General features: G+C 34.6%; 2 protein-coding genes across 8 annotated transcripts; one reads left to right on the top strand and one right to left on the bottom strand.

Annotated features, from left to right (window-relative positions):
* Positions 1–1,436: 1,436 nt before the first annotated feature.
* Positions 1,437–6,746, top strand: LOC126600135 (uncharacterized). Of its 3 annotated transcripts, none has more exons than XM_050266680.1 (11): positions 1,439–1,736; positions 2,168–2,323; positions 2,432–2,534; positions 3,021–3,133; positions 3,714–3,782; positions 4,361–4,476; positions 4,589–4,643; positions 5,701–5,821; positions 5,982–6,124; positions 6,210–6,323; positions 6,475–6,746. In XM_050266680.1, the coding sequence occupies exons 2-10, from the start codon at positions 2,189–2,191 to the stop codon at positions 6,309–6,311; spliced, it is 957 nt and encodes a 318-aa protein (XP_050122637.1). In that variant the 5' UTR covers positions 1,439–1,736; positions 2,168–2,188; the 3' UTR covers positions 6,312–6,323; positions 6,475–6,746. The 3 variants fall into 3 exon arrangements, with proteins under 3 accessions (XP_050122638.1, XP_050122637.1, XP_050122636.1); XM_050266679.1 differs by having other exon boundaries at positions 6,458–6,497; XM_050266681.1 differs by having other exon boundaries at positions 1,437–1,726; positions 6,210–6,497.
* Positions 6,747–7,015: 269 nt separating this feature from the next.
* On the bottom strand, positions 7,016–12,092 carry LOC126600134 (protein DETOXIFICATION 21-like). 5 transcript variants are annotated; one of them, XM_050266677.1, is made up of 9 exons: positions 11,598–12,092; positions 9,994–10,307; positions 8,850–9,391; positions 8,582–8,668; positions 8,437–8,493; positions 8,021–8,259; positions 7,688–7,806; positions 7,386–7,472; positions 7,016–7,273 (listed from the first exon to the last, which is right to left on the bottom strand). In XM_050266677.1, exons 2-9 carry the CDS (start codon positions 10,273–10,275, stop codon positions 7,202–7,204), a joined length of 1,485 nt encoding a protein of 494 aa, XP_050122634.1. In that variant the 5' UTR covers positions 10,276–10,307; positions 11,598–12,092; the 3' UTR covers positions 7,016–7,201. The 5 variants fall into 5 exon arrangements, with proteins under 5 accessions (XP_050122634.1, XP_050122631.1, XP_050122632.1 ...); XM_050266674.1 differs by having other exon boundaries at positions 11,650–12,092; XM_050266675.1 differs by having other exon boundaries at positions 11,654–12,092.
* Between the last annotated feature and the right edge of the window lie 5,940 nt (positions 12,093–18,032).

Below are 18,032 nucleotides of genomic sequence, written 5' to 3'. Positions count from 1 at the left end.
TAGGGACCAAGGGTCATGGATTTGTAATTAAGGAATCATTGTTTCAAGGGAACTTTAACGAAAAGCACCTGGTACTGTTCACTTTAACGAAAAACCACATTTTTACACTAAAAAGTCAATCCTGTTACTATTCACTTTACCCTTTATTTTGTCCTTATCATTAAAACTCAAAGTTTTCAAGCCCTTTTCATTAGTTTTCCTTTGTTTGAATTGGATTAAAATTGAGAGACTGATGCTATAATTTTTTCATTTAGAAAATATGAAGAAATTAAGGACTTGTGATATCCAATCTGAAAACATATCACATTTGTAAGATAAATTAGGTAAATTAGGTAGCAAGATCACTATAAGATGTGTACATGCCAACTAGGTTGGCTATTGGCACCCACACACTTCATTTTGCTGGGAAATCGTCTTGCTATTGATTTTCTTTGAACAAAACATAATGGAGTAATATGGGAGACTAGATGACGGCACACCAAATAAAATTAGACTTTCGTCCTATATAAATATTTTTTTTTTACGTGTATTGAAAACACTTACCACATGGTGTATTGGGGCTCGTTTACAAATGTTTTTAAAATAACTGAAAATGTTTTTGGTGAAAATATTTTTGAAACTAATCCTCAGTAAACAAGTGGATCTTAAAAAAGCACTTTTAAGTGCTTCCTGCAAGAAATATATATTTGATACTTCTTCCAAAAAACACTTAAAGTGTTTTTCGAACACAAAGTCAATTTCACCAAAAACTCTTTCAGGTATTTTAAAAAACACTTCCAAACGAACTCTTATTCCATATGTTATGTATATGTAGGCGACAATGTTATACACTCCATTTTTAAATACTCATACGTTATAATGTGAGTGGAATAATAACACTCAGGATGATGTTATCCGCACTAAAACTATTTACTTTTTGTGTATAGCGAAAGATTGTCCAAATGCATGGGCATGTAAACAAGAAAAGAATTTAAATTGGTCTACCGAAGATGAGCAAACGAAAGGCTTTCTTAAAAATTCTCCTAGAATCAAGAATGAGTTTTTGTTCTAGACATGCTAGATCATGAATTAGTAATTGCATCTAATTTCTAAAAAAATCAATTTTTTCGAACCTTCAACTTTCCAAAACTGAATACAATCATCATTCAGACAATTATAAGCTAAATCCCTAACCTTCACTTAATTTATCGAGAAATAAATAGTTGAGATTAAAATTAAAGAATCTAATATAAGATAAACACGATTACTTCTGAACATTAAAATAAAAATTCTGAAAATCAAATCTAAGATAAATACAATTACTTCTTATAACATGATTACTTCTATACATTAAAATAAGAGTTCTAAATCAAATCTAAGATAAACACTATTCCTTCTGATAACACGATTACTTCTGAACAAGTAAGAACAAAAAAAAAAACAAAAACAAAAAAACAAAAAAAAAAAGCTGCAAGCTTTAAAACGTTATAGGCACGTCACCTCGGCTGTGCTCGCATTGAATTGGCGTCAAACTCTGGATTCAGAAAGTCGTCTTCACCAATACAATACTCTGAATAAACACACACACACAGAATCGATAGATATACAATTTTTTGATTTTTCAGAATTTTGGGTTGAAGAATAAAGTCACATATAGAAGAGCAAGCTATTCGATTCGATTGTCAGCACAAAAATCACTGAAGAACGAAAGGCTATTCAGTTTTGGGGTCGTCTGCGGAAGCCATAGGTAACGTAAGGTGAGGCGTCAGCAATCCTCTGTCTTCTCCTTCTTCTTCAACTTTTGATTTGTTGGTATTTCTTCGTTTTTGCTAATGTAAACTTGATTTATGGGCCTGAATTGGAAGATGACACAAACCCATTTGATATTCCGAACTGAATCCGAGTTTTTTCAGTGTTAGGGTTTATGGAATTGAAATTTGTGGGTGTATCTCAGTAGCTCTGGGACTGTATGCAGTAGTGGATTAGTCTGAAATTGCACTTATTTAGTGGTTGGGATTTAAGTAATGTGCTTAAGGGTTTGTGATTTGGTTTTCGATTGGGTGGAAAGTTGTTAGCTTTAATGGAAGTTTGGAGAGAATGTAGTATTGGGTTGTTTGCCAGTGTGTGAAAGATGCTGCATTTGGCTTGTAACAACGCGACTGATGAGATGATTTGTTTGAAAATGCAGTCTGATTATATACGAAGCGCCATGGCGTCGGCAACTTTGAGGAAAAGGTTTCATCATGGGGATGTGGATGGGAAAAAGATGGAGCATTTGGAGACGTCGGAGTCAGATGAACTTAATGTGCCTCTACTGGGAAATTATTCAGATAGGCGTGCAGAGGTGAGGCTTTTATTTGTTCATTTAAATGGAGGATAGGATTTTTATTTTTTTTCAGTAATAGTTATTTTTGGCCTTTTGTGATTGATATCTTTTTGGGATGCACCACAGGAAACGACGCTTGAAGAGATCTGGGATGATGAGCGGAGAAAGGAACACCTCCATTGGACCCTTCTGTTTTCTCAGTTGATTGCGCAGTGGGCACGGTGGTTAGGTATTCAAGATTTTTGTTGTCAATAAGACTTTACCGTTTTACTGGAAAGCTTTTCTCAACTTTGCCCATAAGTGATGGGGCATTATACAGCTAGATTTTTAGAACATGATCTAACCAAATAAACAGCAACTATGGAATCATTCTTAGAAAGGTACCCACTTGATAAGCAACCATTTAATTAAGTGATATGATTCCTGGTCAGTCGTTCTATGATTTCATCAAATTTCAAGTGTTAGGTTACTGAAATGTCCTAAAGGTTGGCAATATTTTCATTGGACGAGTTAAAGTACCCTGAGGATCATTCAAAATTCTGTTGAGGAGTTTGATATAGTTAAATTTGATAAGAGTCAAGACACAGCTCATTCCACATATTTCGGATCGTGATCATTATACTGTTCATACTATGTGAATTTTGTTCTGTATTTTATATAGTGGAAATATACTTATAGTTTTGGAACTTAATTTTTCTGGTTTTCTCTTTTGTAGCAAATATTGTTCTTGGATCTGGATCACTTATTGGTCGGCTTTTGACCTTCTCTTCAACTACACAAAATGGAGAAAGTGCTAAGTTGTTTGCTCCTCCTCTTAGTCCTCTGCAAGTATGTCCAATGAAATGATATGATCTTTATAACCTTTGAGAAATGAAATGTCTTTACCTTTATGATATTTTTTTTCTTTCTCTTGGGTTATATTCAAGGGGTGTGGTCTCATTTAAAAGCTCTCTATCATACATTTTCAAGGAGTGTGGGCTGGTTTAAAATTTAAGTTTATGAATTTGGAACTGTGAAAGTTAACTTTGGCTTACTAACTCTGGGGAGTCAGAGTAAGGACTGTAGAATACTTCATCATTAATGGGTGTGCTTGTGATGAAAATTACAATCTGTTATTAGAAGCTGGTTTCCAATTGCTTTGCAAGCTGGTAGTTTCTTATTTGGCTTTTCATTTTTCTTTTGATTCTGGGCTTGGAGGATGGTGTAATTCCTTCTAGTAGATCTCTTCTTTGATCTTGACCCTCCAATTTGATTTTTAGTTGTTAGGGGAACATATCCGTAATATTGATGTTTGGAACAACGGAATGACAACGATTTATACTGTTTTTTCATCATGGATGTGTATATATGGTATAATATATATTTTTTTAATATGAGGTTCACTTGTGTGGGTGTTTGTGCCCTCTAGGAAGCAAGACTCAGATATCTACGACAAAGGCTTCAAGTACCCTTTGATGGTTCTCGTGTGGAGCATCAAGTAGGTCTTTTTTTTCCATTTCACAGCATTTTGATCATTTTTCTGTTTGTGTTACTAGTACTACTGTATCACACTTACTGTGGGCTATTAGTATCATTATTTTCTTTTATTTTGGTTGACTTCATGCCCAAAATGTCTAAACTTGTGCTCTTCGTTCAGACAAATGTAAGTATTTACAGTTAGTTGGTTTGTTTAACTTTAGTTCCATCCCAAGATGTGCATGCATCCCTGGTATTATTTTCATACTAATTCTGGATGCAATCGCCATGAAGAAATTGGGAAAATATTGAACAATGTTTTTGGAATGATACTATTCTATATCTTCTTTATATTGTACCTTAGGATAGCCTCCTCCTGTGAGTTTAATGAAAATTTTGGATGCAGCCATGCTGGTTTTAAAACTTTACAAACTTCTCATAGTTGATTTTTCTAGACTGAAAATTGATTATGATGATAAACAATGTCCAAGTGATTTTAAAAAAAATAGAAGAGTTGTTTGTACTATTACTGGACATTGAATTAATCAATTTAGTTTTGTTGTTTCAATTTTAAACACAAATTGAGTTTGTTAATTGCAGGATGCGCTCTTACAGTTATGGAGGTTGGCTTATCCGGATAAGGAGCTCCCACCTCTTAAATCAGACCTTTGGAAACAGATGGGTTGGCAAGGTTCAGACCCTTCAACAGATTTTAGGTGTGTAGTTTAAACGAGATGAAATTATAGTGATGTGAGTCACATATATTTTTGTTTCATATTTCCTTTGTGAAAGAAAATGATAACGAGAAATTTCAAACTTTATTTGCAGAGGTGGGGGATTTATATCATTGGAGAATCTTATCTTTTTTGCCCAGCAGTATCCGGTTTGTCTCTTTCTAACTTAATTTATTTTTTTCAATTATAATAGGCTGGTAGGTTCTATTTCATTTTAGCAAATAAATCTCTCAATAGTAGATAAAAAAATTGTATGCCTTTGATATATTTTTCTGTTACTTTGAGATTTATCCCGTGTTTTCTTTAAACCTTTAATTTATTAAACTTGAGCCATCCAAATTCTTTGCCCCTTTCACTGTTCTGATGAATGTGATTTTTATGATTTACAATGAACACTGATTACTACATAAGTAAACTTTCATTGCAAGGCTGAGTGGAGAATCCTTGCTGCATTTGAAGTTTTGGGTTTCACAAATATTAATGGTTCTGAAGTTGGAAATTTTCCTCGGTGCTTTGACTTTTAGAGAAAGCCTCTGTGATAAGGATGAAAATATCGGCCTTGTCTGAGATATCAGTAGATTCAGTGCTCAAAGTTATAAAATATCGACAAATATTATAGCGGGGGTAGAGTTTCAGTGTCCCACATTTGTAGCGGTGTTATCAATGCAGATATTGGTGCTATTTTGGATGCCAGCCCTTTGATAAACTGGAAGTCTTGCCCTTTTTTATATTTTGGTGAATTAGTACCCTTCATCATCTTCGCTTCAAAGAAAAGAAGGGTTTGAGTTCATTCTATTACTTACATGAGAGGAATGCTTTTGGTTTTTGATGCTGGGATTGTTGGGTTAAGTGCTCAAAGGAGATGCATTTTTCTTATTGTTATAACTTATAACCAGAATAATACCACTCCCTTCAGATTTACTTTCTTAGTCTGTCTGTCTATCTTTGTTTCCCAGCATCATGCTTGCAAGACATTCTGTCTTACATTTCTCTCGTATGTTCAAAACTTGTAGGTTATTGCATACATGATGCATGTGCATAGAAATATTGTCCTTTCAATGCTTTAATGTGTATGGGTGTCAAAATATTGCTTTCTTTTGAATGTAGCGTGCAAGACTTTCTATTTTAATTAAGTTTTCATTTTGTTCCATGTTTCTGCAGAAGTCATGAAAGGGTTGATGAGTTTCTGATTTGATCATCTTACAGGAATCATTCCAGAGATTGTTGCACAAACAAGATGGAACTAGAGCTGACTGGGAATATCCCTTTGCTGTAGCTGGCATCAATATTTCTTTTGTCTTGGCACAAATGTTGGATCTTCAATCAGGTACCGTTAAATTTTTAAGCGAGAGGATGGACGATCTTAACCATTTGACAAGAATGCATCAGCTTAGCATGTTTATCTGAAGAGTTCTTTGTTTCCTCCCTCAAATTCTGAACGCTGATGCTGTGTTTATAAATAAATAATCGGATATATTTTCTTGCAGCAAAGCCAACTACTTTGGCTGGAATCCGTTTTCTCGAACTGCTTGAAGAAGATGAGATGGCATTTGACAAACTTTATTGTGTAGCCTTCCAGATGATGGATGCTCAATGGCTCGCAAAGCGTGCTTCTTATATGGACTTCAACGTAAATCATTGTCACTCCGCTCACGAATTTAAGATGCAAAGCACTGTATTCTTCTTATTCTGATTCTGTTTTTAATTTTTTCCAGGATGTTATGAAGTCTACAACAAGTCAGTTGGAACGCGAGCTTGCACTCGAGGATGTCTCCAGTGTAAAGGATTTACCAGCATACAATCTGTTGAGAAGATGATCCCTCTCTTTTGTAAACTTCTAACTTTAGTGCTCTCACCATCTGTAATTCTATCTGAGAAGTTACATGTGCAATTTTCTTTCGTCCAAGTGCCATATCATCATCAAGGTTATGACATATTAATATTTCCCTTCTCATTGATGAAGGGGTCGGTAAATTTCAGGTTCCCCGCCCTGTTCGGTTAAAGTCTTGTCTCGTGATGGTTTACCCTGTCCTCCGGCACAACGGGGTCGGAGGATGGGCCATTTTTTTTCTCCCCCTTTCTTTTGGAAGCCATTTTTAGCTATGATGGAGCTGCGAGCCATCTGGGAGGATTATACCTCTGTGTTTTGGTCCAAGTTTCATGTGTTTCTTTCTACGCCTCACCTATGTGGGATTTTATTGTTCCGCTGTGCTGCTTCCCGCTTTTTAAATAAATTTAGTGTAATTATCCTATTGCTTGTCGACACAAAAATGCCAACGGCCATTTTGTTTACCACCCAAAAAAGGGCCAGTGACTATTTGGCTTAGCGGTACCTAGAGTCCATGACTCTACTTTGTTGAGAATGCTCTCATAAATGAAACTTGTTTGAATCAAAGAAAAATTTTGTGTAATTATCCTATTGTTTGTCGACAAAAAAACGCCAATGGCCACTTTATTTACCGCCGAAAAATGCAAATGACTATTTGGTTTAGCGGTATCTGGAGTCCTTGACTCCACTCTGTTGAGAATGCTCTAATGTCCCTCAATTTCATAACGAAAGTCATTTGAATCAAATAAAAATGAAGGGCAAAATGGAAAACACAATTAACCCTCAAAAGATCCTCTGCTCGCACGAAGTGTTACTTCTGTGCGTCTTTCTCGTGGTGGGACTAGAACAATTGAAGGACGATAAAAATCAGACATTTCTTCATGTGTCGGGATTCGATTCTTCGTTATTTGTTCGACCCCACCTGCTAACGCGGTTACGAGCTATATCTACCTGTAGATGTTGATACATGTTTTAGTTTCTTGGTTCTGAAGAAAGGTTCTTTCAGTATGTCATGTTAATTTTAGTGAAGGATGCATAGAAAACAATCAAATATTAATTCTACCTGTTTATCCCAATCAGTCTTGTAGGTGAGTATCATTAGCACAATAGTTTGGACTAATGTTCCAAACAACATTCCAATCCAAACACCCTGCAGAAGAGGATTGATAAAATGAGTTATTGCAAAGAGCAAATCGAAGAGAAAACACGACTATTGAAGTGATTTGGTAGGGGGCTCGTTCGATAACCATTTCAACGTCACAAAACATGCATCGGACTCCAGTCTCAAAACCCAGTATCGGGGACCCCAAACGAACCCTAACAAAAATTAGACTGAGTGAGAAGAAGATAGAGAGAGTAGCTTACTTTGACTTGCATTTTTAGAGGCCAACCAAGCACAACTCCAACAGGGATCCCTATAACGTAATAGCAGCCTAGGTTCACATATGCTACATATTTCTGCCATCCAGCTCCCAGAGCAACTCCTGTCGATGAAAGATTCGTTACGTTATGAACTCTTCAAGATTTATAATACGTTCCTTCGGAAACAAGAAATGTTCATGATAATTGCAATGTACTAAGTTAACTAATCAACTGGTACTTGAAGACACAGAAGGAAATTGTTTTCTTCATGGTATCGACCTACCTAATCTAGGCGAAATAATACGATTACGTATTTTAGAGAAATGGAAACAGTACCAGAGAGCACGGGTTGAACGCTGTTCAACAGTATGGAGAAGGCCAACAAAGGAGACAATTCAGCAACCATGTCAGCTACAGCCTCATCGTTGGTGAAAATGTACGCAAGTTTTTTCCTCAAGAATAAGAAAAGCACGAAAAGCACCAATCCAATGGAGAGTGATACCGACACAATAACCACAATCGAGAACTTTGCCGCCTTTGAGCTACCTCTTCCAAGCTCGTTCGACACTCGTACACTAGTGAAAGATATCAAGCACACTTCAGTACAACAGTACATTACATAAAAACATATGAAGTTCTAAGAATATGTCAAAGAGCGTATATTCAAAAGTGAGGCATTGCTCCGATGAAGATCTTATATAATTTTCATCGTGTTCGCAGAGAACAATTTTCTGAAGAACGAGAATAAGTACCTTGCTGTAGCCAGGAAACCGAGAGATATCATCATTTCCCACCCCACGATGTTGAGGCTGCAATTATGTCGGAAAATTTAGCATTGAAAACAGTTGGATGATCAGAGATTAGGATCACAAGGAAGAGGAAGGCTCTAAAACTTACCAAATAGATAGGGCATCGATAGAAACTTCAGCGCTTTCCATGTTTCCCGTTAAAAGGACCAAGATTGTGTTGTACCAAAGCTCAAGACTGTAAATGAATAACAGTTATGTGATTTGTGTCTATGTGAAAGCACCTAGTTCATAAGGCCTCCATGCAGATACTATCAATGACCGAAATCAGTAAATTTATAACAACTTATACGTGCGCACTTAAAGAAACCTATGGAATAAGGGACAAAATAAAAGCCGAAACAAATAGAAATTCTTACCAAAGCATAACGCCGGATGACAGAGAAAGCTTGACGACATCCCAGAGATCAGTAAAAGCTAACATTGAGAAGCCTGTCCATGTTTCGGGGCATCCACCACACAGAATAAACAAAAGCTGACCCACGTTGGGTAACCAATATGATATAATCGTCGACACCAACACACCGGGAACCCCAAACTTAAATTTCACACTCAAAAGCCAGCAAAGAAAGATGTGGATTCCAATTGAAACCGCTGACACATATGCAACGATCATATTTTTGCTTTGCGCTTGTAAGTACATTTGGCAGGTAAATGATACAACAAAGGCAAAAAGCACAGGGATTACCCATAGAGAAATATATCCTGCAACTTCTGAAATATTGTCTGCTTGGCCCAAAGCCTCAAAAATGGGGGTTGTAAAGACGAAAAGAGGAATAAGGAATAATGTGCCTACACACAGTACTATCCATGACCTCTGAAGATGTATCCCGAGCATGTTGTACTGTTTTGCACCATACGATTGACCACAGAGAGTTTCCAGCGCACTTGCCATGCCAAGCTGTAGAGTAACAGATTCAGAAACATCGATCAGTCAGATCACACGGAAAAGCCTAGCTGTTATGGTTAAGTTTTCGTAGAGCAGATAACTTCGTGAACTAATTGGTACAGTAGCCATTAGAAAATAACGCTTATTTCACATTTGCCTCTACAATTTGGAAAACAGATGACAAACCAGAATGTAGTTGGGGTAATACATTTTTCAGCTACAAGTTGGGGTACATAGATCATATGCAAATGCAAGTTATAAAGTAAAGAAAACTTGACGAATACTCAATCGCTGATCTTCGAAGCCATTATTATGAATTCGTTCATTTGAAGTACATTAACAACACAACTAAAAACAGTAAGTGAACACGATCTTGAACTAGTCTTTGAGACAACCACGAACTTAAAAAATTTATCTGCTATAAATTTAAGATTTTAGCACTAAACAAAACTATATCTGCTTTAAATGCAACTTCTTTCAAATTAATTCACTGTGGAGTTCAAAAACTGCGAAAAGAAATTGAGAGTGGTATGCCGATTGCAATTGGTCCCCAAGAACATCTGAAAAACAAGATCAAATAAAAGAAATAGTAAAGGGAGCCATAATAAACATACCAAGATGCCGTTTCCGAACCTGACAAGTACTGTGAACACGAGTGAAAAAGCCGCTAACTCCAGAGAGCCAATGTGACCGATAAACGCTTGACTGACGACATTTGTTCCGAAAGACGCAACTCTGGTGAATATAGCAGGGCCAGCCACCAGCCACATCTTCTTGATTTCAATCCATACCCTTCTTTTCAGTGACAATTCCTCTTCGCCATCAATAACTCTAGTCTCTTCTTCCCCGGCACTTGTCTCTTTTACCAAGAGACTCCTTTTAATGTCTTCTCCCATGTGATGTGATCAAGTGAGTCTAGTTACTTGATCTGCAAGGCAAGTGCCAAATATAAATACAACTGCCTTCAGAAAAAAGATTGGATATTATTCTCATGGAAATTGTTTTAATTCATTCTTGCACTACAAGGAGAAAATTTTGGAGACTGGGTTTCTAGTCTGTAAAATTCAGGTCTCCAAATTTGAAGGCTCACAGCCGGTTAACAACGGTGAGAGTGTCAATTCCACATCGGGGAATTACAAACATTTAAAGGTCTTATAAGGAGTTGGACTACTCATTTACTGCGTATTAGTTTTAGAGTGAAATCTCAACTACCGTTTTAGTATCAAAGGAGGTTAACTGACATGTTGAGCTTAACGGCCCACATGATTTCATATTTTTTTTCCGTACAAAATGATAAATACAACAACAACAACAACAAAGCATTATCTCATTAATGAGATCGGCTGTATGAATCCTAGAACGTCAGTTCCCTCGATTTTGCATCAAGTCTTCAGTTAGCTGCAAATACTTCATGCATGTTTTGTGACGTAGAGGGTGAAGTACACTACTTTAATTAACTTGACTAAACTAAGGTTTGCGTTCCCACATTTTATGAAATAGGAGAATTATATTAATATATTTACTCATTAGTATGTGAAATGTCTAATACTTTATTGAAAGACATTGGGTATACTTCTTTTCGCGCCATTGCGGATACGAAACTTGAATTCACTTGGCAACTGTTCCTATCAGAATCGGAAAATAGGATTGATGACCAACAATAAAAAAACAAATGCAAAGCTAAATGATGATGAGCTGTATCAGCTAGAGAGATGGAGAGAGATATAGAGAGATAGGGGTACAATGATCAATTAAATGCAAATTATCGTGAAGCTAGATATGCCACGTAACAACTAGTCAACAGAAACGACAGCCGCACATTGCCTATCAAGTTTGAACCCACCTAACTCCTACCCACCTAAGTCCTTCATTCACAGCAATGTTCCTCAAGTTAGTGAACGTATTCTTGTAATTAATCGACTAGTTACAAATAGTAAAAAGTAACTTAATCACCATACTGAGCAGTTGCTAAAATAACTAGACATCCGCCCAGAACTCGGGTTTTACGTCGAGCTCTGTTCAACTCTTACAAAATGCAGATCGACAGAAAACCAACTATATATCTATACAGACATACGTATAGAAAAACTAAAGCGCTAACTTATCAGTAGCTTAATACGACAACAACCACTCATCAGTCGATAGTTATGAATCATTTCATATTCCTGGTATCCAATCTATATTATCCAACCAACCAATTATGTTTAGAAAATCATACCCAAAAACTTTGCAGCATGGTAAAACAGAGAGAGAGAGCGAGAGAGACTAACATACTGGAGTTGCTTGCAAATTAACCCAATGACACTCCCCAAGCGATGGATGAGTTGGAAGACTAACAGTCGGAGAGAGTTGGAGAGAGAGAGAGAGAGAGACTCATATACTGGAGTTACCTGCAAATTAACCCAATGACAGTCCCCAAGCGATGGATGAATTGGAAGACTAACAGTCAGAGAGAGATGGAGAGTGTGGAGGAGATGTTTACAGAGAGTATGGAGCTGATGAATGAATAAAATAATTGGCCATCACCTCTATTTTGTTGGAATTATGGGCTCTCATTAATATGGTCTATTTTTTTCTGGGAAGTCCAAAATGAGAAAGAAAAAAGAAGAAGATTTGAGTGACGTCGATGGGGTTGAGGGGTAGAACAGCAAGAGATGTTTTGAACGGTCTGAAACCTACCACGTCCGATTAAACCAGTCGCGTCAAAACTGGCCAGAGTAAATGAACCTCATGGGCTATCTACCTTATATAAAAGAAATTATATTTTTCAACTAACTTGATTTTTTTGGACAGTTTGGACTTTGGAGTTTGAATATGGGACGGGTTCACCAATTTGGAAGAATGGTTGTTGGAAACTTTGATGTTAAATTAGGAAGTTGACGCAATTCGGACTCACACAATAGTGCAAAGAGTCAGACTTGATATTCGTGTTGTGTTTTTTATGTTATATCTGATATCTTAACGGATCGTGTCGTGTAACATCCGTTAAATTAAACGGGTAAAATGATTTGACCCGATAATATTAACAGGTAATATGACCTGACCAGTTACCAGTTAAGGAAAATATATTTTAAACCAATAAATAATCAAATGAAAAACATAATACTAAATAAGTATATAGAAAAAATATATAAATGTTCGTAATGACAAGCTTTATAACTTTCATGAAGAGCTTAACTTCGAAATTCGCCAATATAATCATATAAATCATAAATCAAAATTTAACCGTTGATTGTTGTTTACATTTACGCTTCATTGTTCTCATCAAATTTTGTTTTTTCAGATTTTGTTTTTTGAAAACATAATCTATTAGAGTATGCAGAAAGATGAACGGTTTGGATCGTTGATATTATATTCAAAGTTTTACGGTTAGTAAAAATATTGCTTATTGTTATAAAGTTTCTACAAACTATATGACATCGACTCATATTTTAGTTAACCGTAAATATCGAAACGTGATATATATGAACCGTTCATCTTCTTACATCTGCCAGATGATCATGTTTTAAAAATAAATTAAAAAAATGAAATTCAATAAGAAGAATACAATCGACGGTTAAATATAAATTTAAGGTTTATGGATTATAGAGTTGGATTTCAAAGCTGACCCTTTCATGAAAGTTGTAAAGCTTGTCACTATGAGTAATTGTGTGTGTGTATATATATATATATATATATATATATTACATTTTTTACACTTCTACAATAATTATTATTAATTTTATTAATTTTGCCCTCAAATAAGAAACATTATTCATGAGAGTTTGGAGGATTTTAAAAATCTAAAGAGTAAACTGTCGATTTGCCCCCTAAACTTTCACCGAACTTTCGATTTCCCCCCTGAACTTTTCGATTGGAAAATTTCCCCCCTGAACTAATTTTTTTAGCCAATTTGCCCCCTACCGTTAGTTTTTCAAACATTCCATCCAAATTTCTATTAAGTGAGACCATGTGCACAACATATGAGGGTAGTTAAGTCATTTCATTCTTAAAAATGATTAAAAAACTGAAAATTTCCCTCTAATTCATATCCTCAATTTTATTTTTCACTCATTCCTATGTATAAAAAATGACATACGGTGTTATTGTCTTCATGGCATGAACATTCTACTAATTTTACATTATTAAAAAAAATGATTAAACAAAAACAGATCGAAGAAAAGAAAAAAGAAAAAAATACAAAAACCCCAGCCACCACCACTTCCTTTCCGCACCCCCATCACCCACCCCTACGACATCCTCCCCCTACCCTCATCTCCCTCAACTGTAACCCCACTCCCTGATTTGGCCCCACCCTCTGCTACCCCAATGACCCAACCCTCTTCCTGCATCACAAATCTCTCTCTCTCTCTTCCCACTTTCTTCGTTCCTTGCATTGTTCGTAGAATAACAAATAGAGAGGGGAAGGAGGAGTCTGTGTGTGTGGGAAGGGGGAGGACCGGATATGGTGGTTGATGGGTCTCAGGGGTGGGAGGAGGTGGTAATGGTGGGTACAAGGAGATCGGCGGTAGAGGTAAAAAATAGAGGGAATTTTTTTTTTAAAATTTATTTTCAATTTTTTAATCATTTTTAAGAGTGAAATGACTTATCTACCCTCATATGTTGTGCACATGGTCTCACTTAACAGAAATTTGAATGGAATGTTTGAAAAACTAACGGTAGGGGGCAAATTGGCTAAAAAAATTAGTTCAGGGGGGAAATTTTCCAATCGAAAAGTTCAGGGGGGAAATCGAAAGTTCGGTGAAAGTTTAGGGGGCAAATCGACAGTTTACTCAAAATCTAAATGATAATGTAAGTGTAACCATTATCTACTCGTGGAGGAATACTGATGAATCAAGAGTGTTTATATATTCTTTCATATTTTTCATACTTGTATGTATGTTTTCTTAGTTCTTGCCTATACAAATATTATACTAGTTTATTTTAATTTGGACAACAAATTAAGTAAAATTTATCCTAGTAATGATAATAAGGAACTCTCATAATAAAAATAAATAATAAATAAAACCTTTTTTTTTAACTTATATAGAATAATAATACAAAACTATATATTTAATATAGAATATATTGTATATATTAATATGGCTATTGTATTTTTTAATAAATCTTTTAGTACTTAAAACTTTAAAATTATCAAAATAATTTTTTTCTTAACGGGTCGAAACAAGTTACCCACGTATTACCCGCGTGTATACCCGTTAAGAACCCATTATTAACGGGTTCTTAACGGGTCACCTGATAATGAGCCGATTGGTTATCGTGTTGATCCGAAACCCCTTATTTTCGTGTTGTTTTTGTGTCATGTCAAAAGCTACAGGGTCTAGCAAAGACAATACTCTTCTTCACTATTGTGATAGAAGATCACTTGTTAAAAGATTTCAACTTTACTCGTTTAATCTAGGGGAACTTTAACGAAAAACTCCTAGTACTGTTCACTTTAACGAAAAATCACATTTTTACACTAAAAAGTCAATCATGGTACTATTCACTTTACTCTTTATTTTATCTTTATCATTAAAACTCAAACCCTTTTCATTAGTTTTCCTTTTAATCTAATACTTCTGTCAAATTTTTTTTTTTTAATAAAAGGTCTCGATGTAGCAATTAGTTTATAATTCAATATGAGCTATCATTAATTAGTAAGGCTTTTCACACTTTTTTAGACTACCCGTGAAATTATTATTATTATTAAAGAAAGAGAAGAGTGTTGGAAATTATTACATAAATTTAGGATTTAGATAGCTTCAAACCCACGTTTAGATTGAACCCAAAATCTAGAGTGGTTTGATCACAGTGAGCACACATGTTCTAACCATCGATATTATTATAGAAGACTATCAGTGAGCACACACTTTGTGTGTGTGAATAATTTCTCTTAATAAGTACATAATTTTTTTAATATTACATAATTACTGTTTTGTCCTCCTTATATAAATATTGTGTATCAAAAGTGAGGGTAAAATTAGAAAAATAAGTATAAAAAAGGGTAAAATAGGGATATGGTTGTCATTTTGTCAAAAGGTACAAAATAACTATTTTGCCCTCATTTTGTCACTAGTGTGTATCAAAAGTAAGGGCAAAATAGGAAAAAACGTGGCAAAAAGTTGACAAAGAGGGTTCTCTTAATAAATAAATTAGCATATGGGCACATACAAAGTATGTGAGAACTTTTTTTATTTTTTATTTTTGAAATAGAAGGAGAGAGGAAGAGAGTGATAGAAAATGTGGAAGTGAGAAGTTTTTTTTTTTATATATATTTTTTAAATTAAAGATATGTTAGGATTACATGTAGATGAGGCTTTGAAAAAAAAACAGCAAAATTTGATTGTGTGAAATTACATTTCTGTCTCATATTTCTTATTCATGTTCTGTTTTAATTAAAGAGTTAAACTAGTAATTTCATAAAATTTTAGTTAACAATGAGTATTTTTATTAATTAGTAAAGATAAATAATAGTATAGATATCCTATGTTTGAAAATCTAGTAATAAAAAACATGCGTGGTTTTGTTTCGTCCAAGTTAATTGTCATGTTTTTGTTTTTATTTATTTTTTCCAACTCATTTGTCCTTTCTATCTTCAGTGATACGACTATTCCTCCCCGTCCTTTTTATGGAATGAGATGTCCATACACGACACGCATCTGGTACAAGACCCCATCTGAAATACTGTATTTGTTGGTTACTTTATGACCAAAAATACAAAAGAATAACAAAAATAAAAGGAATTCACTGGAATGTTCACTTAAAATGTCTAAATGTCTTTTTAATGAAGTTATACAAATCCAAAAAATATTGGTAGGGCAGAATGTAAATGGGTTGCCAATTTTGAAAGAATGGTAGGTGGCATAAGCTTATTTGTTTGGCAAAAAGAGTCCTCCAATATTATGTTAAAATTTTATACACGTTTAGCCGTCTAGTACTTGTCAACATTTTTACAAAAAAAAAAAAAAAAAAAAAAAATTCAGACTACGATATTCATGTGCCAAATTTGTTAAAAGGATTATTTTAAAAGTGAGATTTTTTATAGATTCTCTGTCAACTTAGAATTTAACATCTATTTTTATTCCAACATTATAAAATTTATACCAAAAATATAAAGTGATAAAAAACTCGCAAAGAGTTCTACTTTAAAAAAAGTAACTTTAACATTTCTCTTTGTTAATCATTTTGTGTGAAACGGGCTCCATCGAGCTCTTTAGAGAGTGCCCCAAATAACTACAACTCTATTATTGTACTGCAATTGGTGCTCTTTGCCACCTTAACGCTCTTGGGGTGAGAAATTTCTTTCCTTCTTTTCTTCCTAAGTCGAGGTGAAAAAAATACTATTCTACTAATGTTAATCAATATTGATGTTGTCTCCAATTTAATCATTAGTGCAATTCCGTAAGTGTGGGTTTTGTTTACAAAATGTTTGATACAATAAGTAGTGAAACCAATTAACATAAATTGTAGTTAATTAAACATGATGTGAAACTTTACACTCTTCAACATATTTGTCCTTAAATTAATGACGAATTTATTATCACTGAAGAAATTCTTTCTAATCTAGTTAAAAACTGTTGATCCACTGGTCATCTAGGTCTCATCTGGTTGAAAGATTTCAATCAGTTAACTCAATCATAAATAAATAAACCGGCGAGTGAAATAGAAAACTAATTCTCCACCGATAGACTTTACCTTAAAATAACTTATCGAGATCTACTAACAAATATTAAGCAGCTACTAAATCTCTGTTCATGTGTAATTATGCACGTTGCTCTTTTCTTTTCCTTTTCAACTTATTTGTCCTTCCTCTGCAATGGGATTCCTATATCCTTGCTAACTAGCTTCTAGCATTGTAATATTTTTCATTCTCACCACGGAAATGTGAACGTAGAAATTTTCATTATCGTTGATATATATATATATATATATATATATATATATATATATAAAATAAAAAAATAAAAAATAAAAAAGGCACATTATGTGTCATAATACAAGTGGAGAGATACTAAAAAAATGCATTATCTTCTCACTTTGCTATAAAATATCATGACTAAGTTTGAATCCGATGAATAAAAGCTAGTGAACTTTAGGTATAGATAGGACATCATGAAAAAATTATTTGGTTAGAGTAGTACTACCAACTTACATGCATCGGATCTGATTAAAACTCCGAAATTAAGCGAGTTTGGATGACAATAGTACTAAAATGTGTGACATCCTAGAAAGTTCTCGTGTTGCATCTCCAATCTCCTTTTGGTTACCCAAAAAACAAAAAAAAAAAATATTAGAAATTAAGAATGGTGAAAGTCAGACGTTTCATGTGTCGGGAATCGATTCTCCAATATCTGTTGCGAACAGACCACTTGTTAATACAGTCACAAGATAGCTACCGCTACCTGTAGATATACAGAGATACAAATTTTATTAATTTTTTGGTGTGGACAAGGTAGCTAGGTACTTGAGAATTTTTCATTTGATTTAATTATAGTGAAGGAGGCAAAGAAACTAAACAATCAAAATTAATTCTACGTGTTTAGTGTTTGATCTCAATCAGATTCGGAGGTGAGTATGATTTTATTTTATTCTTTTCTGAAAAAGGATTAGCTCGTAGTTTCATTACGACAATACACTCTTTCAGGAGTAAGAAAAACTCACAGAAGCATTT

This window comes from Malus sylvestris, chromosome 14 (assembly GCF_916048215.2).
Source record: "Malus sylvestris chromosome 14, drMalSylv7.2, whole genome shotgun sequence".
Classification (NCBI taxonomy): Eukaryota; Viridiplantae; Streptophyta; class Magnoliopsida; order Rosales; family Rosaceae; genus Malus; species Malus sylvestris.
The sequence above is the reverse complement of the archived record's forward strand: the minus strand, read 5'-3'. Positions and strand labels throughout refer to the sequence as shown.

What these genes read in the sequence shown, in the direction of transcription:
- LOC126600135 (XM_050266680.1), top strand. Translation starts at nt 2,189, where the DNA reads ATGGCGTCGGCAACTTTGAGGAAAAGGTTTCATCATGGGGATGTGGAT. An exon ending in ATTCAGATAGGCGTGCAGAG is followed by an intron (nt 2,324 to 2,431) that starts GTGAGGCTTTTA and finishes GATGCACCACAG; the next exon opens with GAAACGACGCTTGAAGAGAT. An exon ending in CTCCTCTTAGTCCTCTGCAA is followed by an intron (nt 3,134 to 3,713) that starts GTATGTCCAATG and finishes TGTGCCCTCTAG; the next exon opens with GAAGCAAGACTCAGATATCT.
- LOC126600134 (XM_050266677.1), bottom strand. Translation starts at nt 10,275, where the DNA reads ATGGGAGAAGACATTAAAAGGAGTCTCTTGGTAAAAGAGACAAGTGCC. An exon ending in GGTTCGGAAACGGCATCTTG is followed by an intron (nt 9,392 to 9,993) that starts GTATGTTTATTA and finishes GTTACTCTACAG; the next exon opens with CTTGGCATGGCAAGTGCGCT. An exon ending in CTCTAAAAATGCAAGTCAAA is followed by an intron (nt 7,473 to 7,687) that starts GTAAGCTACTCT and finishes CCTCTTCTGCAG; the next exon opens with GGTGTTTGGATTGGAATGTT.